This window comes from Chaetura pelagica, unplaced genomic scaffold, assembly GCF_000747805.2.
Source record: "Chaetura pelagica isolate M959 unplaced genomic scaffold, ChaPel_1.0 scaffold309, whole genome shotgun sequence".
NCBI lineage: Eukaryota > Metazoa > Chordata > Aves > Apodiformes > Apodidae > Chaetura > Chaetura pelagica.
Window position 1 is genome coordinate 428328 of NW_009954547.1, and position 23566 is coordinate 451893.

A 23566-nucleotide genomic window follows, 5' to 3' on the forward strand; every position below is an offset into this window, starting at 1 on the left:
TCAGCAGACTTGTGCTCAAGGAAGAGATCCTCATGTTCCATGGCAGCAGCAAGCAACAGACTCTGCAGATCCAGTTTGGAACAGGGCAGACATGAGTGCAGCAGGTCTGGAGGAGCTTGCCTGAGTCAGTGTGAGCAGGACCAGTGTTTTGGAGGTCACTGGACTTCAGAGCAGCAGCATGTGATGCAAAACAGGACTGTGCTCTTCCCTCTGTGCATGCCAAGCTGGGGTAAAACCAAATCTCCCATGATATATCAACACTCCTGGGCAATGGGCATGGCTGTTTCATAGCATCACAGAATGGTTTAGGTTGGAAGGGACCTTAGAGATCATCCAGCCCCAACCCCCCTGCCCTGGGCAGAGACACCTCCCACTAGACCAGGTTGCTAGAAGCTCCTTCCAACGTGGCCTTGATGTTGCAAAGTTTTGATGTTGCAGAGATGAGCAAACAATGAGCTTTATCCTTAGGAGTTTGTCCAGAGTAATTGGTGCTTCTGACTCAGCTGCTGTGACAAAATTACAGTGAGGGGCTGAGCTGGAGGGCTTTTCTTCTCTTTTGTTCAAACCAAGACAACACGAGTAAGACACAGGCTCCAGGGAGCACCTCTGCACCCCAGGACCCTGACACCCATCCCCCCGAGCCAGCAGGGTTTCACAGCATTCCCTGCCACTGGGACACATGCTGGGATCTGTCATTCCTTCTTTCTGTGCCACAGGAGGAGGTTAGCAGGGGAAGGACTGGGAAAGGCCACATGTTCTGCTTGGCTTGGAGGACGAACCCTTGTAGTGAGGGAAACTGGGGCAGTAAGAATGCCTGCTTGGGTAGAGCAGGAGGGGCAGGGTCCAAGGAGCTGATGTCAGGGCTCTGGGGGCTGTGGGAGTCTTCCCCCACTTGTCTGGGCTGGGATGGAGGAGCAGACAGGTGGGCTGTGGCCCTGGCAGGGCCCAGGAGGCTGCTGTCCTTGGAGGTGATGATGTCTCTGGGTTGTGATTCCCAGCAGGATGCAGAGCCTGGGCCCTGCCTGCAGCTCCTCTCCTCCCCTCGTCTCCTCTCCATCTGGTCCCTCCTGAGCTTCTGTTTTGGCCCCTCCTGTGTTTCCCCTTCCTCCTCTGCCCTGCCCTGCTGGGACCCCAGCCCGGGACAGGCAGCCCAGGAGGTCACACCCCTAATGGGATCCAGCACCTCTGGCTAGAGCTGGGCTACGACAGGCAGTGAGTGGTATCTGAGCGCCACGGGAACATAGCAATAACAGTAATAACAACAACAATAATAATAATAATAAATATCCCATGCTGTCTCCTGAGATGGTTTTGAAAAGGATTAGACATCAATACCCAGCACCCTGCTCCCCCCACCCTCCACCACCATTACTCTTGCAGAGGAGCTCCCCTCACTTTGATGCTGATCACTGGCAGAGTTTCAAAACGATGTATTATAAAATCTTTAAAAAAAAAAAAAAATAAAAGAAAAAAAAGAAGAAGAAGAAATCCAGTTGCCATAACGTAATGCAGATTTTTGTCACCGCTCCACAGCTTCTGCTTTCAATTTCCAGTAAGGGGGAGAGACTCGGTCGCAGTCAGATGGAGACCAGCTCCCATCCCCGCTCCGTGGGCCCCCAGGCAAAATCCCTGGAATTTGTTCCTTACTGTTTGAAGGCAAAGCTGAGAGAGGAGAGTGCAGAAGGGAGCGAGGGGGAAGGAAAGGAAGTGCCAGTCCCCAGGCAGATGGGCACAAAGCTGGGCTGTGCCCCAGGTGGAAGTGGCCGTATGTCCTGGAGCTGCCCCCTGGGCCCAGCACACACAAGCAGGGATAGGAATTCACAGAGGAGCCCTTTTTCATGGAGAGGTTGGGATTATACTCCAGCAAGGTTGTGAACAGTGATGTGGGGTCTCAGCCTGGCCTCAGGCTTTTACTGTAGCTTGTCTCTCTGTCTGCCCTGCCTTGAACCAAGGATCCAAACAAGGGTGTCAGCACCTGTCCCTGGGAGCAGCCAAGCACAACCCCAGCTATAGCCCTCCAGTTTGGGACTGGGGGATCTCTGAGGGCTTGGGGGGCTGAGGCAGGGCAGGCTGAGGAGGTTGGTGGGACTGGACTTCCCAGCCAAGACTTTTGCCAGCCAACACCCTTCTTCTGTGCTGAGTGCCAGGTCTCAGAGTGCCTGCCAGAGCCCCAGCCTGCCCAGTGCTGCAGGAAGGTGAGAAGGGCCAGACAATGTGTGCAGGTAAAGCTCCACCTCCCAACAGCTGACCTGGGCTGTTGGCCATGTAGCTCATAAGTGACATCCCATCCTGCCCTGAGCTGCTGTCACAAGCTGACAGTCTGCTGCTGGGGTCATCCAGGCATCCCAGTGCACAGCACCATGACAGTAAGTGCCCAGTTTATGCTCTGTCTGCTGGCTCAGAAGGTTTTGCAGCTGCAGAGGTGCTGGGACATTATTCCTGACCATAAAGAGACCTGGAGCAATTCAGAAAGAACAGAAACACCAGGTCTACAGCCCACATGCTGTAGTTACCCCCTCAGAGCCTGACAACCAGGTGGGCTTTCCAGGGTGCAGCCCACAGAGTCCCTGCCATGCTGGGAGGGATGGTGAGCAGCTCTCCTAGGGAGGCATACCTCATGTTTTTGGAGAAAAGCTGTTTCTGAAGAGCTAAGAATTTTCCAGGATTCCTATCAGGGTACAGTGAGAGCAGGGCTCACTGTGAACCAGTGACAGCCCTTGAGCAGAGGGACATGGTGGTGTCCATGGCTCGGATGCACCCTCTGCCATAGCCAAGGTGGATTTGGAGTTGTTCCATCAGGAGCTTCTTGGGCTACAAAGGTTTCCTGGGCACCAAATGCAACTTTCCATTCCTGTGACTTTTTTCTCTGGTGGTACCATGGACCTGAATGGATCATGCCTGGCAAATGGGAAGCCCCCTGAAGTTGAAGCATGTCCTGAGTGACCCTCATTCCTCCCGACTCCAGAACAGACCTCAATGAACCTGTAGGTTCTCAAGTAGGAACTGTAACCAGGAACTGGAAAACTCGAGCAGACCAGAGAGAATGGGGGAGTGTCTTGGCTTCAATCTTGAAGAACATCCATGATTTTCCGCAGAGGCTTTTGTTTTGGAAGGGTTAACTGTCTTCCACTGAGCAATAGTGACCCAAACTCTAGCAGGTGAATGTGGGTACAAGTTATCTCTAAGCCAAATATCTTTGTATGTAGAAACCTTCCACATACTTTATTGAGGACAGCAGCACTGCTGGGTGTAACTGCTCCTCAACAGCTTCAGTGTAGGAGCACTTGGTTATCCCATGACTGATAAAGCTCTGGTTAGTTGGTAGGCAGCTGAACTCATTTCAAACTATAACATTACTCTTTCATCCACTGCAGATGTCAAGTAAGTCCTGACTGGAGCTGTCACTGCTCCTCATGGTCCAGGAGTGTCCCTAACTGGTTCTCTATGGCTGGTGGCTGATATCTCCAAATGGCAGTGGCCTGGAAGGTCAGCCTGAATCTTGTTTCCTGGGTCTCCACCAAGGACCACAGAAAACCATCCAACCTGGCTAAAGCTGCTCTTCTCCTGCCAGTGCCCCTCCATCCCTCAGCCCCACATGTCCTCCAGTTTGGTCCCGTCTCCTAGTGCTGGTCTGGTGGGTGGGTGCAAAGAGTACAGCTGGGAGGTGACTGGGTGGAAAGCAACAGCTTCATGGCTCTTATAGCAGTCCCTGCCATCCTAAAAGGGAGCATTTTTCAGCTTGCTCTGAGCCTGTGCAAACAGGGCTTTATAAGGCAGCATCACTAATACAGAGCATAACCCTCCTACCCACAAACATCCTGATCCCCTCGCTGGTGTGACTTTGGCTTTGTAAGCCAAGCCAATCTGATCAGGAAAATCCTGGGGAGAAAACAAACAAGGAGCCCCAGGAGGAGGCTGGAAGTCGCTTTCCAGAGTCAGAGCAGATGTTGTTTCGTAGACAATGATGCCACAGATGTGCCTTGGACAGCTGATCCCTAAGGACACAGCAGCCTGGCCACGGGGAAGAGGGGGCTTTGTCCCTGTGCTCCTGGCTGCCCTGGCCCCTGGGACAGGCTTCAGGAGCAACCAGGAGATGGGGGAAGCCTCCATGTCACTCCAGGGCACCCCTCCTGCCCTCTCCCAGGGCCATAAGATGCCATTTCAGGGTCAGCTGCTCTTGTGCCCTGTCCTGGTGCCAAAGGCTGTGGAAACCCCTTTTTCCTGGCTTGGCAATGCCCTGCTCCTCCCAGCCACCATGTCTGCAGCTCCATGCAGGGGGGAGAGACCAAAGCCCCAGGGAAAAGACTCCTTTTTGAAAAAATTTTATTTCCCTTCCACCTCTCAGCGCCGCCGCAGCCCCACCCGGCCCCCGATAATGAGCTGTTGTCTTGTGCAGCATTGAGAGCTAAGTAAGCATGAAAAATTGGAACAATAAAGAAGTAGTTCTGGGACAGCAAAGCCCCTTGTTTGACAAGGCTAATTCCACACCCCCCAGCCTCATTTTCTTTCAGCCACCTTCCCCCTCCTCGCTCCTCCTTTATTAAATTAACTGGCTTTTATTGGGTTGGAAGCTGGGTTTCCTTTTCCCCTCTCGCCTCCCCCTCTGTTCACATGTAATTTGGAGAGTTAATCTCCTCAGGCAGGAAATGTTGTTTCTTTCACTCTTTCTCTCCAGTCCTTTCCATTTGGCTCTTTTAATTGGGGCCCAGACCAAGGAAATGGCCACACCATGGAGCTCAAGCAGGAAGAGGGCTGTTTCTTTGGGGGGGGGAGGTAGCCCCGACCATCCCTTCCCTTACCCCTTCAGCAGATGCACTCGTGGTCCAGGGTGGGGGTACCCAGCTCCCCTTGGTCTCCTGGACACCCCAGCTGGCCTGGGGATAGCTGGGCTGGAGATGCTGTTTGGCATTTCTGCTTCTTTTCTGAATTCCTCTTCCTGCTTCAGGTCAAGTCACCCAAAGCTTTCAGGATGTAACATCACCCAAGGCCACGTCCCCCAGCTCTCTGGTGGCACGAGGCTGCTGTTTTCTGTGGAATCTCTTGGAAAGACATGACGTTGCAAAACCTCATGGGAATTCTCCAGATTTTCCTTGATGCTCTTCCCCCAGTTTCTTTTAAATAAATTAATTCAATTTTAAAGAAAAGCAGAGAGCTGGATTTCTCCCCCCATGAACTACCTGTCTAGTCCCTTCAGGCTGAAGCAGATTTGCAGCAGTTCCTCTTGCTGGCTGTGCCTCTGTGGGCCACATGGCCCAGTGTGGATATTATCTTTGGGGGTTACAACTTGTAGTAGAAGAAACTTTGATTGATGAAACCTGATTGCCCCACACTCAGGAGATGAGCAAGAGCTGCCTTCAGGAAAGATGAGTGAAATTCAATCCATGCTTCACTTAAAGGCAGGGGAAGATCATACGGAGTTTTTTTTTGTTGGGTTGAGTTTTTTGATAGAGAATCCCAGGAAGCCACTAGAAACTCGTGGGGGAAACTCCCTTCCTAGAGCAAAACAGGGACAGGCACTGGGGACACAAGGCATCGTGTGCACCAGCATGTGCAGGGAAGCACAAGGAGGCTCAAAGTGCTTGTGGTGGGAACAGCCTTTGGAGCCAGGTCTGCTGCTCTGGGCAGAGCCCCTGCTCCCACCAAGCCCTTCAGATGGTGAGGTGTGCTGGGAACACTTCACACTTCCAGCATCAGCCCTCGGCTGCTTCCAGCTCCCCTGAAGCCCCATCCACGGGGAATGAAGTGTGGCAGGGCTGGGAGAGGTCAGTCAACCACTGACAGGATGGGAAGCTATGAAGACTCCAGTCTCTTCCTAACCACAGTTTGGCCTGAACATTCCCAGCTCTCTGGCAGCCAAAAGCTTCTGGGTTGCTCTTTGGCACCATTCATCACTCCCAACAGGGCAGGGATTCATGGCAGGAGGCTGGTTATCCTGGAATTCACTCATCCCTCTGTAGACAGCCTCTGGAGGGGGCAATGGGCTGGAGCTTCACTTTCATCACCTGACATCACCCACAGGACTTGGTGCCAGTGCAGATGGCATCAGTGTCCTGCACCAGTGGGGATACAGAGGACCCTGTCAATGGGACAGGGGTCTGGGAAAAGCAGCTGGCTTTAGGAGTAGGTAACCAGACCCTTCACATTAACTGATGCTGTCTTGGAGAGAGCAAAACTTTGCTGGTCCATACTGGGTGAGTGTCCAGGCTCTGGAGCAGGAGGCTGGGGGGCTGAGGACTGGGATATCTGGAATGGGGATGTCCTCGCTGAGTGTGAACCCAGACATGTCAAACAGGAGGAGAGATGTCACTGCAGGCAGAAGTAGCTGTGACCCACGGGCTGTCTGCCATCTCCTCACCTCTTTGGGGACAGTTTCAGTCCAGTGAGGACCTTGGTCTGCAGGAAGCTCTGCTCCCACAGAGTGCATGAAACAAGGGGACAGACTTCCCTGGCAGACTTTTCTAGGCAGTGTGGGAAATCCTGCTCCTCCCTGTGCCTCTGCATGGGGACTCGGGATCAGTCTCCAGGCTGCACCTAGTGCTGGCTGTGGAGCATGCATGGGCTGTGCAGGGCTCATGGAACACTGACTCGGCCCCAGGGATGCAGGGACACTCACAGAATTCCCTCCACGGGTGCTACACCTCTTGCTGTGCACCACAATATCATCTAGGTGAACAGCGTTCCTTTAATTTAAAGCAAAGCAAATGAAATCCCTGCAGCAGCCCCCTGGACTAGCCAAGACACCTTGCTCCACTTCCAGGGCAGCCTCATCTCTTCACGTCCACTTCCCTAAATTTTGACCACTTGGAGCCAGGTAGAAGAGCCTGTGCCAGGCCCTGGTCCCCCTGCGGGAAGCAGGGAAAGGCAGGGTGCCCACTTGGGCCCTCAGGCTGGGCAGGGCAAGAAGGAACCTCCCTGCTGGAGGGGCAGGCAGCCCTGCTCCCTCCACAGCATCACAGCATCCACAGGGCTGGGCGCTGGGCTGTAAGAGCCAGGCTCAAGTGGGCAGCTGAGCTCTGTGGGCTGTCCCCAGCTGCCTTGGGAGGCTCTTCATGGCTCAGGGCTGGGATCAGGAGCAGGCAGGGGTGGGCTCACAAGCACAGCACAGGGACAGGGGCTGTCCAGGAGCTCACAGGGCTGCTGGGTACAAGTGAGGCCTTTGGATGCTACTCAGGTGTGGTAGGGGAGGATGGCAGGGATGGAAAACCTGCAGGAGAAGCTTCTCCTGGCAGATCCTGGCCAACATGGAGCCTGCCCTGGGTCAGGACAGTGCAGCTGAGCATCCCCGCTGTGGGGGGACCCCGGGGCCTGCCCCTGCTGCAGGGGGACACGGGGTGATGTGTCTCACCCGACTCACGGCCCCAGGGGCGGGGAGGAGAGGGTTAACCAGCTCCCCCAGGTCCACATCTCTTGCAGAAAACGATGCTCTGCAGCTCAGGGCGCCTTCCCCCTCCCTCCCCACAGCCCCTCAGAGCTCTGAATAGGGAATTAGTTTTGCCTGAGTTTAGACCTCTTAATTAGCTATTCTTTTTGCTGGGCTGGGGAAGAGGAGGGGCGAGAGGAGACCCTCAGCACCCCCAGCTGAGCCCTGGCCCTGCTCCTGGAGCAGTACAAAGGAGCCCAGCAGGGCAGAGCCATCGGAGGGCGCTGGGGACGCCAGGACCTGTCAAAGCTTGTTTCCCACCTTCCAGAGCCAACCTTTTCTGTCCCAGCCAGGAGACAGCCTGCCTTAATTGGGCTGAAAATCTAATCATTTGTACCTCCGGGCCTGGGCAGGGGGCGGGGACGGGTGTGCAGAGCGGGGCTGGGAGGAGGCAGGAGGAGGGAGAGGAGCAAGGATGAGGAGGAAGCATGTAATGGGGAAAGGCAGGAGGGAGATGAGGCAGGAGAGGGGTGAGCAGTCCCAGAAAGTGCACAGGCTTGTGAAGGAGCTGAGAGAACAGAAAATTGTTTTTTTTAAGAAGTAAATTAAAAGTCATTCCTTCAGAAAGAGAATTAAAAACAAACAACAGAAGTGAGCAACTGAAGGGTGGAAAGGAAAGAAAGCAGCAAAACACACATTAGCCACTTTTCCTGATATCTATCTGCTCTGCTAACTTGACCAAGGCTAACTTGAGCCTTGTCATCCTCACAGGTCCCAACAATACCCAGAGCCTGAGATGCTCCTGCACCACAGGTATCCCTTGTGCACAGCTCCGCTCCATCTTGGCACCTGCTTTCTCACCATGGCTTTGGCACTGCTCTCCTGCCCCATGGTGCTACAGACTTATCTCTCCCACCCCAAAATAACATGTGCAAACCTTGCCCAAAAGAGAAAAGCAAGGGAAACATTTGTCAGGAAGGGCCATGTGGCTCCTGCCATCACTGACGTGGGTGGGACCGTGACTGCCCCAGCAACTGTGCTCCTGCTCCTGCTTTACCCCAGCTGAAAATTTCCCACAGCTCAGGCTGCCTGTCTGGCCCATGACACCAGAGTAGGGTGGGGAGGTACCAGCCATCATGCTAAGCTGTGTTCAGCTCAGTCCCCACAGCTCTGCCACCTACCCAGGATGCACAAGCCAGGTTTGCAGGGTGAGGAGCAGCCTCAGGTCCCTTGCATCTTCCAGAGCTGCTTCTCTGCTTCCACCACGTCCACCCTTTCACTTTAAACACCTTTCCACGGTGGCTGAAGGTCTCCCCATGTTCAGGTTACTGTTTTCAGGCCGTGTGGTAGGGGCAGTGGCAGAGGACAAGCCTGAGAGCAGGACGATCACAATCAGACCATCTGACTGCTCATGTCTTTTAGCACAGGTTCTTCAGTACTTGATGTCTTCACTAATACTCTCAAACCCCACATCTTTAACTGCTCTCTTCTTGATGTAAGAACAATTCATGCCTCCAAAATGACACACACAAACAAAGGTTCTGTGTGCATGATCCCTCTCCCAGGTTTTGTATGAAGACGTTATTGCCCTCAGAGCTCCTTCACCAGCTCCTCCAAGCTTTGGGCCTCATTCTTCAAGATGGTGCCTTACTAATTTCTCATCTTTTTTTCCTGATCATCTATCAAAAACCAAAACCAAACCCCAAAGTCAAAGTCTTTACCAGAATTTTATTGCTTCCCCTTCCGTGGGAGATCCAGTCCTTCATGGTCATGCAAGGGAGGGTGAAGGCACGACCCAGGGAGGAGGCTGGATACTGTGGCCCTGCCCCATCCCGTGGCCCAGCCAGGCACTGTTACCAGTCCTGCAGCAGAATGATAACTGGGTGAACCGGTTTGAGCTATGAGCACCAGTCCCCTGCGATGAAAAGCAGCAAAGCTTCGTCCACACAGTGCCCGGTCCCATGGTCCCTGCCCACATCCCAAAGCAAAGGCACAGTAACAAATGCCAGGCAAGAGGCTACAAGTGGACAAACAGGAGAGACAGAGGCATCTGAGTGGCTCTGGACCATGGAGCAATGGATATGCTGACAAGGCATAAGCTTGACACAGCGTGGAGCTCACCTGGGGAATCCTTGCCAAGGGATGCTGTAGAGACACAGAGGGGTCAAGAGTGGAGACTCCAGCTAAAGGGACTCAGGGAGGAGAGAGACTGACTGTAGTCCAGTGGACATGAAAAACTTTCAGGGTGTAGGAAACAGCACAGGGCTGAAGAAAGCCCTGGGGTGTGCAGGGACTGAGCCTTGAAGGGACAGAGGCAGGTGGCAGTGTCACCTGGTACAGAGGGTGGGGCAAGGTGGCTGCATGCTGCTGGGGCACAGCTCCGTGACACAGCTCCTTCACTGCCCTGGGGGCCTGCCAAGCTGGATCATGGTCTCAGCCTGGGCACTGACAGTGCGCCAGGCATCAGGTCTGTACCAGGAGCACCTCAGAGCTGCCAGTAAGACACAGGGGCCAGAGGTTTTATTTCTGTGAGTCAGGAAGAGCAGACGCTCAGCAGTACCACTCCAGGCTGGGCAGGCAGGGAGGGAAAGCCAGGGATTTGGCTTGGTGCCCATCCATCCCTAGAGAGCTTCAGGATGGGAGGAAAGCACAGGCCCAAAGTGTTCATGGGCATTTGAAACAGCAAAGAGAGCCAGCAGCTGCCAACCTTGCAGAAGCATCGTCTTATGTGCCTTGTGCCCTGATTTCAGAGGGTTGACTTGGGAGAGGCAGCTCGGAGGGCAAGGTGATGCAGGAGAGCATCTGGCTGGTGCAGAGGAGGGTGCCAGGGTCCCCAAAACTCCCCCTCCTCTGCAGGGTGCCCTCGTTCACCCAGGGCAGCTGCAGAGAGCAGCAGAGGAGGCTGCAGCAGGTCCCAGGTCAGCCAAGGTAGCTCCATCCCAGCCAAGGAAGATGACAAACTGCCAGCAGATAGAGGCAGCCATCTGCCCTTTGTCATTTTCCATTCCTTCCATTCCATTTCCTTCCATTTTCCAGCAATTGATGCCTTAGCCCCTGCCCGGGTTGGGACCTGGGAGCAGCCTCATGCCACCACCACAGAGTCTGCCCTCAGCCAATTTCTCTCATCTCATTTCAAAGCCGTGTGTATTTTTGGCCTTTGTGGCATCTTGTGGCCATGAGATCCACAATTTAATTCCATGTCGTGGAGGATAGTCATGCCTTTGGTCTGTGTGGAACCCCGGGCAGGCTCATTTCATTCTTAGCTTTCCCCTGTAACCTCAGCTTCCTGATTCCAGTGGAAATTAGTCAGCAAAAGGCTGGGACTCCCATGACTGGTGTCCTTTGAGCTGGAGGAGTCTTTGGAAGCGTCCAGCCAGGGCTGAGCCCAGAGGGGAGATGGGGAGGTTAAGGCAAACAGGGTGCCCATGCCCAGGGGATGAAGGGGCTGAGTGTTGCTACTCTGCTCTGCTCTGGTGGGGAGAGGATCTGGGAGACCCATATGGGGCCCAGGAGACCAACCTCAAGGACTTTGTGGGCACTTGTGTTCCTCAGGCAGCTCATGGCACCAGTTGGAGGCACGAAGCTCAAGGCAAGGAGTCAGTGGGTGTATGAAATCGGGGTGAGGGTGTGAAGCAAAGCAGGACCATGAGGAGGGAAGTGGAATGGATGGGGCAGTGCTGGAGCCTGCAGAGGGGCTGAGCAGAGCTGCAGCAGGCAGGCCTGGAGCATCTCCAGCTGTGCTGACCCACAGTGGGGGTGTCCTGAGGAGTGCAGGAAAGGGGGGGTAGTGCCCACATGCAGATTGTATTGCTCAGACAACCAGTGTCCAAATCTTTCCAGCCAAGCTGAAGAGCTACAGAACACAACAGACAAGGTAAAAGCTACAGGACAAGATATTGATTTTACTAGATAATCCCGTTCAGCATGTCCATGAAGTCTGGCTCCAGCAAGGCTCCAGCAGTGCCAGTCTCCAGCCAGGTCCCAGGCAGAGCTACACACCTCCTGGCATACGGGCAAAAATCTGCTTTACGGTGCCTCTTATTTGTGCTATTTTTGCTTCTGACTTTGTGCAGGAGTCAAGAGTGCAAGAACAAAGCAGGAGCCCTGGTGGCGAACAGGAGGTGATGGGACAAGGACTGTGGATGTCTGAAGGCACTGAGAAGTATGACTGTAAGTTGACTTGGGTAATTCAAGTTGGCTTGAATAATGAAGAACGTCCTTTGGCACAGAAGATCAATAAATCACTTGCTTGCTGGACAAAAACTGCCAACCCCCCACTGCGACCTGGAGCAGATTCAGGTCTGGGCTTCCCATCAGTGTGGAGGGAAGGGCAGGATGCTCCTGTTCAGCGTGGGCTGCCTTCCTCACCCTTCTCCAGCAAGGAGCTCACATCTTCTCTGTCCCCACCACCCTGCCCTGCTGGTGCAAGCCCCCAGGTGGAGTTTGCTGCAAGGGGTCACCTCCTCATACCCCTTCCACACCCTCACCCTCCAAATCATGCAGCCAAGTGCTGGAGCAGGAAGGCCTGGACAGCACTGAATTAAATATTTTAGATTAATAGTTTATTGCTTTTTTCTTTTTCTTTTTTTTTTTTTCCCCTTTGTTTTGGTTTGGTTTGGTTTTTGTGGGGTTTTTTTGTTAAATGCAGACTCAGAGCAATCGAGGCTTGTCCTGATTTTGGATCAAATGAAGCAGTTTCCTCTGGAGGCCAGGAAAAGTCTGGAAAAGTTTCATTCAGGCATTGAAAAATGGAATAATTCCTCTGGAGTTTTCTGCCCAGGAGGTGAAGCAGGGCAGGGCACTCCATGCAGATGCTGAGGGAAAGCCCAGTTATGAGTGGCTGTTCTGATTTGGTTTGGTGAATTTTTTGGTGGTCGGGGAAGGGCCCCAGAGTCGCTCCAGTAAGAACCTGAGAAGCTGCCCCTGCTCTAAACCCAGCCAAGGAGCCATTAGAGGGACAATAGATGCCCTCTGCCATGAGCAAACGAAAGGACTGACATAACAGAGCAGAGAAGCACTTAGGGGAGAAGAGCTGTGCTGGAGAGGGAGAGCTGTGCTGGTGGTTGGTGAGGAAGAAGGGGAAGAAGGTGCCCAAGCAGAAGTTTCCCTGCAGCCCATGGGGAGATGGCAGCTGTGCCCCTGCCCTCATGGAGGAACGTGGTGGGACATTCCCTGAAGGTGCCAGGAGGGGTGAACTTGGCCAGTGGGTGATGGGCTGGGGCAGTTGCTCCTCCCGAGTGCTCTCCCAGCCTCTCCTGTGGCACGTGTCGTGGCCCCCAGACCACCCTGCAGCAGCTGGGCTGGTGGGCAGGAGCTGCAGGACAGGCAGCTCCACTGGTGGCTGCTGATGGGGTGTGGAGGGGACGTGGGCAGGAACAGGCAGGGTGCAGGGGCTTCCTCCTCTCCTCTGGCCACCACACAGGCAGGTGCTGCCCTCTCTGCCTGCTGGCATCTGTCCCCAAATGAGACCCTTGGTTCAGAGGGCTCTGAAGGGGATGAAAGGGATGAGCTTTTGGTTTCTTTATCAGTTTTTGATGAAGAAATCACTGTTTCTCCCAGTGGAGCCCATAGCCCATGAAGACCCCAGCCTGGATGGGATAAACAGGAGGGAGAAAAGGCACTGTGAAAAGCCTATCCACACATTGGAGCAGACATGTCACAGCTCTTCCTGGATCAGTTTCATTCCTGCCCTCTGCTTCTTTGCTGCTGCCCTTTGAAACGTCCATCAAGACTAAGGTCCTGTCAAAGTATCAGCTGGACCAAGACCAAGCTGTTCTCTCATTCCTGGTGCAGTCCCTTCTGGGGCTGATAAAAGACCCACAAACTTCTGGATGTGACTCCTAGTTGTGCACCATATTTTGCAAGCATTTTCATGGAGGCCGAGCAGCAGCTCCTCTCTGCACTATTGCAAAGATCTGTTTTCACAGTGGAACTATAAATGAGAATGTTCCCCTTCGTGTGTATTTCGTACCTCAGTCCCAGTATTTCAGTAGTCTGGGTTGGTCTCTTCTCCCATGTAACAAGCCATAGAATGAGAGGAAATGGCCTCAAGTTGTGCCAAGGGAGGTTTAGATTGGATATTGGGAACAATTTGTTCATGGAAAGGGTTGTCAGGCTGCCCAGGGCAGTGGTGGAGTCCCCATTCCTGGAGGATTTCAAAGCCGCGTAGATATGGAACTGAGGCATATGGGGTAGTGGTGGCCTTGGCAGTGCTGGGGTGATGGTTCGACTGGATGATCTGAAAAGTCTTCCAACTAAATGGATTCTATGATTCAAGGCTGCAGGGGGTTGGAGGGTAGGCAGGACCCAGGCTCAGCTCCACATCTGAACCTCTTTGCTGCTAACTTTCCAGCCAGAGGGAATGACTGACAGAGACTGATGGTGTCTCTGCCTGTGTGTAATCTTAGAGCCTGCTGGATTTGGGAAATCTCTTTCATTGCTTTAAAAAAATAAGCGAGCGACTAGACTGAAGGGTCCTGATTAACTGGGAAAATCTGAGCAAAATGCAAAGGGATTCTCAGGTTCTGGCCTCAGCAGCCGGGTGGTGGGTCCCAGGGGAGGGTGGGAGAGCCCAGCTCTGGCTGCAGCACCAGAGGCTCAGTCCCAGCCCCAGGAATGGCCCAATTCTGACCATGCCACAGCCAAGGGAACAGGTCCTGAATGCAGAGCCAGAGCTCCCCTGCAAGCCTCAGAGAGGTCCTGGGATGAGGAGCACTTTCAGGCACTGGGATGTGCTGGTCCTGCCAGCCCTTCCCTGCCTGCTCCTGCCTGCCCTTGATGGGTTGTGCTCCGAGATGCTCGTGCCCTCCACACCACAACAGCTGCCTTCCTGGGCTTCACACTCCTCAGGGGCTGAAGGGAGAGCTACAACTGGTCAGAGATGATGTTATTGTGTTGAATTACTCTTCCCAGGCAGGCTTTTTCAAACAGGAATTTGGGGAGGATTTGGCCCCCACCCACCAGCTCTGCTGCTCCCTTCCCACGGGGTTCCTGAGTCACCCGTCCCATGTTTATCTCCCTACATCTCCACAGCATCATAGGGATAAAGGAGGCTGGAACAGAATTCAGCTGAGAGAAAGCTGCACAGGTGCAAGATAAACATGCCTCGGGGCAGGGGATGGGGGGGGGGGGGGAAGGAAGGGGGGGATGTGTGACCAAAGGCTACAGCAAGCTGGCAAGCTGGGGTTCCTGCTGGGTTTGAAGCAGGTAGCAACATTTCCAGCCAGTTCTCAGGAAATCTGGGATGCTGCTGGGTGTCTTGTGCTAGAAAAACGTTTTTCAAACATATAACCTTGTCTTCCATGGCTGAAATCAATGGAATTTGCAGACTGGAGTGAGAAATGCGAGGTGGAGCATCTGCAACAGCAAGTTTCATGGCTGCCTGGGAGAAAACAGGAGGCAGGAGGCAGAAGGTAAGAGGCAGGAGGCAGGAGGCTGCACACACTTGGGCAGGAAGCTGCAGCTCTGCTACCTCCAGCACTGATCTCTGGGGGATGCTCCCAGCTGGCACCAGGGTCCCCTCTTAGACCATGCGGGAGGAGTTCCAGGGTGAAACAAAATCCCTTCCCGAGGAGAATCAGCTGGGCACCAGCAGCCCTGCCCTGCCCCTCCTGGCTTTGGGATGAGGTCTGTCAGGGCAGCTCAGTGCTCATGGCTCCCAGGGGCTGAGCTCATCCCAGCTGCTGGGTCCCCTGGGATTTGAAGACAAAAGGAACTTGTCCCTCCTGCAGTCGGTGTGGAGCCGACTCTGCTCACCAGGGAGGGGTGGATGGGAGAGCTCCAGAGCAGAAGTGTCTTCCTCAGGGTGAGCACGAGGCCACATGCTGACACAGGATCCCATTTTCCATCCTGGGTCAACCCGTGCCTCCTGCTGCCTTCCATTAGAGTCTCATGTGCAGGGACCCACGTCACTGCAGTGAGAAATGTCCCTCCTGGAACTACATGAGACAGGAGGAAGCAAACCCATGGGCCATCCCTCTGACTGACCCTTGCCCCTTTAGTACAGGAGAAGTACCAGGCTTGGGCAGCATTAAAGTTCGCATGCACCCTCCTAGCACTGCTCTGGCCTCCACAGCTTGGTGAGTGATGGGCACTGAGGTCCCCTAACTCCTGGTGACTCAAGCTGTCTGACCCTCCTTGCCCTGCTCACCCCTGCTGCCCATGCCCTGCTAGGGGTGGGCAGTGCTAGCAGAAATTGTGGAGTTGTTTTGGTTGGAAAAGACCTTTCAGATCATCCAGTCCAGCCAATACGCCAGCCCTGCCAAGGCCACCACTGACCCACATCCCTCAGCACCACTTCTACACAGCTTTGAAATGCCTCCAGGGACTCCACCCCTGCCCTGGGCAGCCTGGGCCAGGGCCTGACAACCCTTTGGGGGAAGAAATTTTTCCTAATCTAAACCTCCCCTGGCACAAATTGAGGCCATTTCCTCTTATCATATCACTTGTTCCTGGGGAGCAGAGCCCAACCCCCCTGGCTCCAACCTCCTCTCAGGCAGCTGCAGAGCCAGCAGGTCTCCCCTCAGCTTCCTTTTCTCCAGGCTGGACACCCTCAGTTCCCTCAGCTGTTCCTCATCAGATTTATGCTCAAGAAAGAGATGCTTCTTCTCAGGGGACTCTCTGGGATATATCTCCTCAAAGCTGGTGAGCAGGTCAGAGTAGCTGTCAGAGAAAGACCCAGCAAAGGCTGTGCAGGATCATGAGCTTTGAGGAAGGTGCTCTAAGACTCCATGATGTGTTGGAGAGAGGGGTAATAGATGTCCACGGGGTCAGATGGCAAAAGCATCCCAAGGGCATGGCAGCATCACAGCATGGTGATGGGAGCAAGACTCTGCCTCCTGAGGCCACCCAACAGGGCAACCCTTGGAGACAGAAAAATGAAAGAACATAAAAAATCATTAAATAATAAAACACACTGAAGATGAATTAAAAAACGATCTGTGCACATTTGCCTTCAGTGCCTCTCCCAAGACACAACTCCTTTGACAGTGCAGGGTGATGTGTGCTCGGGGTGCCAGGCTGGGGGGAAGTGCTGGGCTGCAGCACTGTAACAGGTCACCCTGGTCCCTCAGAACCTCAGGATGGAGGTGCCCCACGGTAGCAGAATATTAGCTGGAGCAGCAGCAGTTCAACCTCTATGGAGGTGAGTGTAAGTGACCAAACTGCTTGAGTCTTCCCAGGGTGTCCCGGGGGGAGGGCAGCCAGTGCTGAGCCCTGTCCCAGCTCCACCTGAGCTGGAGGTCCCTTGGGTCACAGAGTCATTGAATGCTTTGGTTTGGAAGGGACCTTCAAAGGTCATTCAGTCCAACATCCCTGCAGTGAGCAGGGACATCAACTAGATGAAGTTGCTCAGAGTCCAGTCCAGCATGTCCTTGAGGGTTTCCAGGGATGGGGCATCCATCACCTCTCTGGGCAACCTGGGCCAGTGTTTCATCACCCTCATTCTTCCTTATGTCTGATCTAAATCTCCCCTCTTTCAGTTTAAAACCATCACCCCTTGTCCTGTCAGTACAGGCCCTGTTAAGAACCTTGCTCCCATCTTTCTCATAAGCTCCCTTTAAGTATTGAAAGGCCACTAGGCGGCCTCCCTGGAGCCTTCTCTTCTCCAGGCTGAACAATCCCAACTGTCTCAGCCTGTCCTCACAGCGGAGCTGCTCCAGCCTTTGGTTCATTTTTGTGGGTCCCTCCAACACACAGTAGTTATAGCCACAACCTGGTAACCTTGGGAACATCATCACTGTGGTGCTCCCCCTGGCCTCAAGCTGACCATGGTAGGACATGGGCTTGCACCTGGGCTAGAACCCGGGCCATGTTGGATGGGGAGGGGTCCAAGCTGCTGCTGGGACTGCTGGGACCCAACCTGCCAGGGTTGTCTGGGATGGAGAGCTTGAACCAGCACTTGGGGCAGGCCAGAAGAGACAGCCAAAGGGAAGTGCTGTGTCCTCCAGCAGCACATGGGATGGATGCTGGCTCCATTGTGCTGGGCTGCAGCTTGTCCATCTGCATGGCACAAGGTCCCACCACTGGCTGCCAAGTGTTCCTGCATCCCAGAGTGGCACAAGGAAGAAGGCAGGGCTGGTTGGAGTGGGCAGGAAGGGGTGGCAAAGCCTTGTGACACCAGGTTGGCCTGAGGCTGGTCATTTGGCTTTGTTTTGCACTGACAGCCACAAGTTCTCTCTGGAGAGTGGCTTGGGAGTCCCTGAGCCAGAGCTGCTCCCCAGAATGGCCACCCATAGTGGTGGCCCATGTCCCCAAGACATGCTCTAGCCCTTTTATTCAGGACATTTTCAAAAAATAGCTGCCCTGAGCACTTCTCTCTGCCCTGGACTAGTGTTGACAGTGACTGCCACGCACAACATGACGTGGCAGCATTGCTCTGTGTCAACACTTGTGGTGACAGATGTATGCCAAGCGGGTAGAAATCTCAGAGCTCCATGTTGTTGTTTTTTAATGTTGGCAGCTGTCCAGGGATCATTCCTGGTCTCTCTGCTGAGGAGTGTTCCTCTAGGTCCCCTGGGAGAGGGGAGCTCACCCTGGTGAGGAGTTTTGGAGGACTCTCTCCTGACATCCCAGCTTTTGCCGAGCCCCTGGGCCATGTGGTAGGTGGATGCTCTGGGCTTTTGAGATGTCAGAGATGTTAAGATGCTTTTGAGAGTCAGGAGGATCAAACTGCTCCACCAGGGACTCTCCTTCTGCAAATTCCTTTGCTGGAGGGTGAGACCTCCTGCCTGTGGGCACTGGGCCACAATGACTGGTGTGTGTGAATATTTACATGCAAATGACAACAAAAGTGCTGATGGTGAAATAACCTCCTTCTTCCTTCCAGCAACATCAACACCTGAAGAAAGAGCTATGCAGGGGACTCCAGCCTAGTGAATCTGGTCCATCAGGTGGCTTTACAGACACTAGGAATGGACTGAGACCAACGATGCTCAGTGCAGCCTTCTCCACCACCCTGGGCATCACCTGTCCCAGTTATCTAGGCTATAGGCCACAGCAAATTGGATGTAATCAACCCCAGGCTGGAATGGAAGAGGCAGGAAACACCCCTTTGGGCTCCTTCACATGTACTGGCCAGAGGGTAGGTTCTTCTGAAGCATTTAGGACCTCTGGCACCACTGGAAGTGTGTCAGGATTTGGGCAGACCGTTAACTGGAACAAGTAGAGCAATTGCTGGGCTCTCAGGGACAGGAAGGAAAGGGGAGGTTGGGGTGAGGGTTATAGGCTTGGGGAGACCAAGGTGCTGCAACCAGTGTACAGCACAGGCAGCCATGGTGCAGATGTTTCTAGGCAGCTGATGAGGACTGTAAGGTCCCTGCACAGACACCAGGGACACACAAGGCCAGGCACAGGGCAGAAAAACACTTTGGATCAGAAATGGGGGAGGCAGTAAGGGATGGGGCACACCATCATGGTGCCAAGAGGAAGAAAGCCACAAGGAGCTTGAAAAGCAGAACACCTCATGGTAAGGACAAAAAAAGGATGGCAGGAAGCTCAGAATAGCACAAACACACTGCTTGGTATGGAGAAAATGTATTGCTAAGCCACAACTGATCCCCTTCAGGGATGTTTTTTCTTTCCCATCAGTTCTTTCCCATCAGTTCTGCACATCTGAACTTGGTGCAGGGTAGATGCTGGGATAGTGCTGAGCTCCCAGGACCTCATGAGGTTCCACCACTGGGCTGTTAGCTTGGCTTCTCAGAGGAGATCTTTCCCAGGTGCTCCTCCATGGCCCCACTGGGGAAGGATAACACTGGGAAGCCAAGGGAGTTTTGTCAGGGTTGGTGGCTCGTGGCTGTGGAGGGAAGTGGGGGGAAAAGGGGGGGTACCAGACCTGACCAGAGTTAAGCCCCTCAAGTAGAAGGTGGCTGGGACCACCTTTCTTATCATCCCATTTCTCTTCCCATCCCATTCCTGATGGTGAATAACTTCAGTATTATCAGGACTACTGAACTGCTTACAGACATTTCTCTTCAGTAGATCTATGGAGATGAGAAACCCTCTGAGTGTCTGTGTGTCCCCATGTCCTATTCATTCGACCCTTGGGGTGACATTTTTGCTCCAGGGAAATCCACCCCAGCACAGATACCCAAGCCCTTCCCTGCTCTGCACAGGGGTGGGTGCTGAGCTGCAGCCACCCCTGCAGCTGCCTGGCCTTTGCTGTCCCCTTCACTGCCACCAGGTTTCAGAGCCAACCAGCCACTCTCAGCCTCTGAATTCCTTCTGCTGGCAGCAAACCACAGGGTCCCGATGAGTCCCTGAGCTGCTGCAGGGGGCTACTCCATGGACCCCTGCCAACCACTTACCATGGCAGACTTAGGGAACTGCTCCTTTAGACACACTGATGAGAGCAGGGTAATGTATTTCTACTGGAAAATAAACCTATCTCTAATGAAAACCTGGTGCCCTGTCATTAAGTCTTTTTGGTTGTTGTTGTTTCTTAAGTGAAAATTAGAGCTTTTGTCTTGTCAGACCAAATCCTTTCCCCATACTTGCCATGCCAGCCCATCAGCATTATTTATCAAGCATAAAGAGAGCCCAGAAAACTTAAACAAGTGGCAACAGAAAAACCCCAAAGACACAAGGAATGTTTAGCTAGGAGTTGGCTCATCTCTTCTCTTCTCTTCTCTTCTCTTCTCTTCTCTTCTCTTCTCTCCCCTCATCCACTTTTCATGTTTCAAACCCTGGGCTTCCTGCTCTTCTGGGATGAGAAGGAGGCTTTTTCATAAGTTAAGATACAGATTTGAAGCTTTTCTTAGTAAAGCTGAAGGAACAGGAATAACTTTAGTTCCATACCTTTACCCCTGGCTTTGAGTTAACAATAGTACTGCCTGAAACCAGCTAAAAGATAAAAAAACCATCGGATGAACAACTAGTTTTGCTACTATTAGGAATTTACTTGCTTGTGAAGCCTTCCAGTGCAAACAGAGTAGGCACTGCCTAAGTTTCAAATGTGAGGCAGAAATACCCTTTTTCTTTTGTCACAAAATCGTTCAGGTCTTCTTGAGGTAGCAAAAGATGCCAGATGGGGGAAAGAAGCAAAAATAGGCAGTTCACAACCATTTTGGCCTTCAGAAGGTGCCTTTAACATCACGTCTTTCTTCTTAGATGGAATTATTTTGATAAGGCTTTTCTGTATGTGATATGTTCCCTTTCCAACTTTAAATCCTTTAATTAAGGGCTAGATTGTGAGCTGGGCTGTGTGCCCACGCGCGCGGGAAGAGGGAAGGTCTAGGAATGCCCAGCACTGCTCAGCCTCTTGAGAAGCCAGAAAGAGGATTTTACCCCAGTGCCTCTGGTCCTGAAGAGAATGGGAAGGGGGCTGGAGAAAGAGCCTTTGGCTGGTGGACCCTGCAGGAAGAATTAAGCCTTTAAGTTCCTTGTCTCCAGTCCCTCATCTCTGGAGAAGCTCAGAACACCAACTTGATGCTGTCTAGCACAAGAGCGTGGCAGTTAGGAAGGTCTTCCAAGCCCCCTGCAGACCTTGGTGCCTTCCCCCCTGTGCCTGGGATGTGCCAAGCACTGTTTTCCAGAGGTCTTCCCTCAGAAAGGGGAAGCCTTCTCCAGCCCTCCTCTTCCACAGGGGACCTGTAGAAGTGACACGAGTGTGCCCAGAGCAAAGCCATCTTCGCCTGGCACGGGATGATTAAGCAGCATGTTTATAAAGTCCAGGAGACAGCTGAAGGAATTAAGTTACTTCAGTGCTTTGGGATCCTTCAGGATGAAAAATGCTGTATACATGTCGGATTTTATTATTACAATTACAGTCAGATGTTAATCCCCTCACCGGGATTTGCTTCGGCAGCGGTGCCAACAGCAGCACATCTCGCTGAGTAATTGCCCCGTTCCTGACTCTTGGGTGTCTCTGCCCTGCGCTGCTTCTTGTTACTGTGTTTGCTTTCATTTTGACACCGCCGAGACGCTGGTTTTTCCCAGCCAGCAGCGAGCGAGGGCAGAGCCCGTCTGGCTGCGGAGGGCAGAGCCCGCCCGCCCCGGGACCGGCTGCGGCTCGGGGCCGGGAAATCCGTCCCGAGAGCGTTCTGCTGATAAAACTCAGCACCGAGGGATGACGGCACTCATCTCTTCTGCAATTTGCTTGGAGAGCTAATGATGGAAGAGCCGGGGAACAGCCTTGTTGCACGGCTCTGATTGCAGAGCGTGTGCGAGCTGAGGGAGTGAAGAAAAGCTGAGTTCAGCAAACCGAGCAGGGATCACAACAGCAGAAATACACAGCGAGGGAAGAAAGGCTGAGGAGTTTAAACTGTGCACTTTAACCCTGTGTGCTGTGAACAGTCCAGTCGTGCTGTGAGTGGCTCCTGCAGCAGCACACGGCAGCTTTGTCTCCCTCAAGTCCAGGGGATGCTCTGACTTCATGCAGACTCAGGGCTGGATCTCTGACCTCTCCATTTTGGGGGGGGTTTGTTTTCTTTTCCTGTCTGAACCCAACGTTTGGCATTTCTGGGATGACAAAGGGGCCAAAACCTGGGGGAATGCTCTGTTTGCTGAGCAAAGCTGGCTCTGCCCATGCTCGGCGTGCACCAGCAGGGAGCTCCTGGCTGTTGTAGCTCCTCGGTTGGCTTGGTGGGTCACAAGCACATCACGGTGAGAAACAAGCCCTGCAATCAGCCTCCTCCCCTCTGCGCCCTGCCTTGGCCCCCATGGGTAGCTGGTTATCTCATGCCTTTGGGAGAGAGTGACTGGCATGGGCAGGAATGTTCTTACACACTGTCAGCCTGGAGGAACCAGCTGTGTGTCCAATTTCTGGACAAGGTTCAAGTGTGAGCTCAGTACCAAGTGATGTGGAGGTAAAGGAGGTGAGAAGGGTTTGGGTTTTTTCACTGTGTTGCCACACACCAGGCTCCCACCCTCTGTTACTCAAAGTTTGTGGGTCCAGCTCTGTGCCATGAGATTTAGCCCCACACTGCTTTCTTCACTGAGGTGAAGAAAGAGGCACTGATATAACCCGGCTTGTTATCCCCCCATGTCACAATGAGGGATGTAGGGACACTTCCTCTCAAGTGAGAGTGATGCTCCTGGAAGGCTGCAGCCTCCCTTGCAGAGGGTGCCAAGATGCTGATGCTGGAGTCCACCAGCAGTTATACCTTGGTGTGCTGCCCAGGAGGGGCTCCTGGGACACTCATCATTGATAGAATCATCAAATTATAGAATGGTTTCAGTTGGAAAAGGCCTTCTAGATCATCCAGTCTAATCATAACCCCAGCCCTGCCAAGGCCACCACTGACCCATGTCCCTCAGCACCACATCTACAGGGCTTGGAAACCCCTCCAGGGATGGGGACTCCAGCCCTGCCCTGGGCAGCCTGGGCCACAGCCTGACAGCCCTTTCCAGGAAGGAATTGTTCCCAATATCCAATCTAAACCTTCCCTGGAACCAATTGAGGCCATTTCCTCTTGTCCTGTCATTTGTTCCTGGGGAGCAGAGCCCGACCCCCCTGGTCCACCCTCCTCTCAGCAGCTGCAGAGCCAGCAGGTCTCCCCTCAGCTCCTTGTCTCCAGGCTGGACACCCCCAGCTCCCTCAGCTGCTCCTGCTCACACTTGTGCTCCAGCCCCTTCCCCAGCTCCCTTGCCCTTCCCTGGACACGCTCCAGCCCCTCCATGTCCTTCTTGTCCTGAGGGGCCCAGAACTGACCCCAGGATTTGAGATGCAGCCTCCCCAGTGCCCAGCACAGGGGAACCATCCCTGCCCTGGTCCTGCTGGCCACACCAGTGCTGATACAAGCCAGGATGCCACTGGCCATCTAGGCTACCTGAGCACATGCTGACTCATATTCAGCCCCTGTACACCAACATCCCAAGGTCTTTTTCCTATGGGCATTTTCCAGCTGCTCTCCCCCAAGCCTAGAGCTTGGGGTTGTTGGGACCCAAGTGCAGGACCCAGCACTGAGCCTTATTGAACCTCATACCATTGGCCTGGGTCCAGCTCTGCATGGAGCTGGCAGAGGGCTCTGAAAGCAGCACGGGCTGCGGTGGAGAATCAGACGCGGTGGGGCAGCAGCGCGGTGCTGGAAAGCAGAGGCAGAGCGAGGGTCCAGCTACCCGGGAGGTCTGTGCAGGTGCCCGGACCACCGGGGCCGAGTTCAGACAGAGGATGCCAAGGTCGGGCAAGGGCTTCTTGGGGGCTGGGAGCCCAGTGCCATGCCCACTGCTGGGCTGATGGCCCTGTAGCTCCGCGACCCAGCCCGGGAG

The 23566-nt window shown here is 53.7% G+C and overlaps 1 protein-coding gene across 1 annotated transcript in view; it reads left to right on the top strand.

Annotated features, from left to right (window-relative positions):
- The first annotated feature begins 16496 nt into the window (after nt 1-16496).
- The window catches only part of LOC104395368 (noggin-2-like), a 9053-nt gene continuing 1983 nt past the window's right edge, over nt 16497-23566 (top strand). Inside the window, exon 1 of the mRNA XM_010005057.1 lies at nt 16497-16502. Coding sequence (XP_010003359.1) covers nt 16497-16502 — 6 coding nt within the window. The remainder of the gene's footprint in view (nt 16503-23566) is intronic.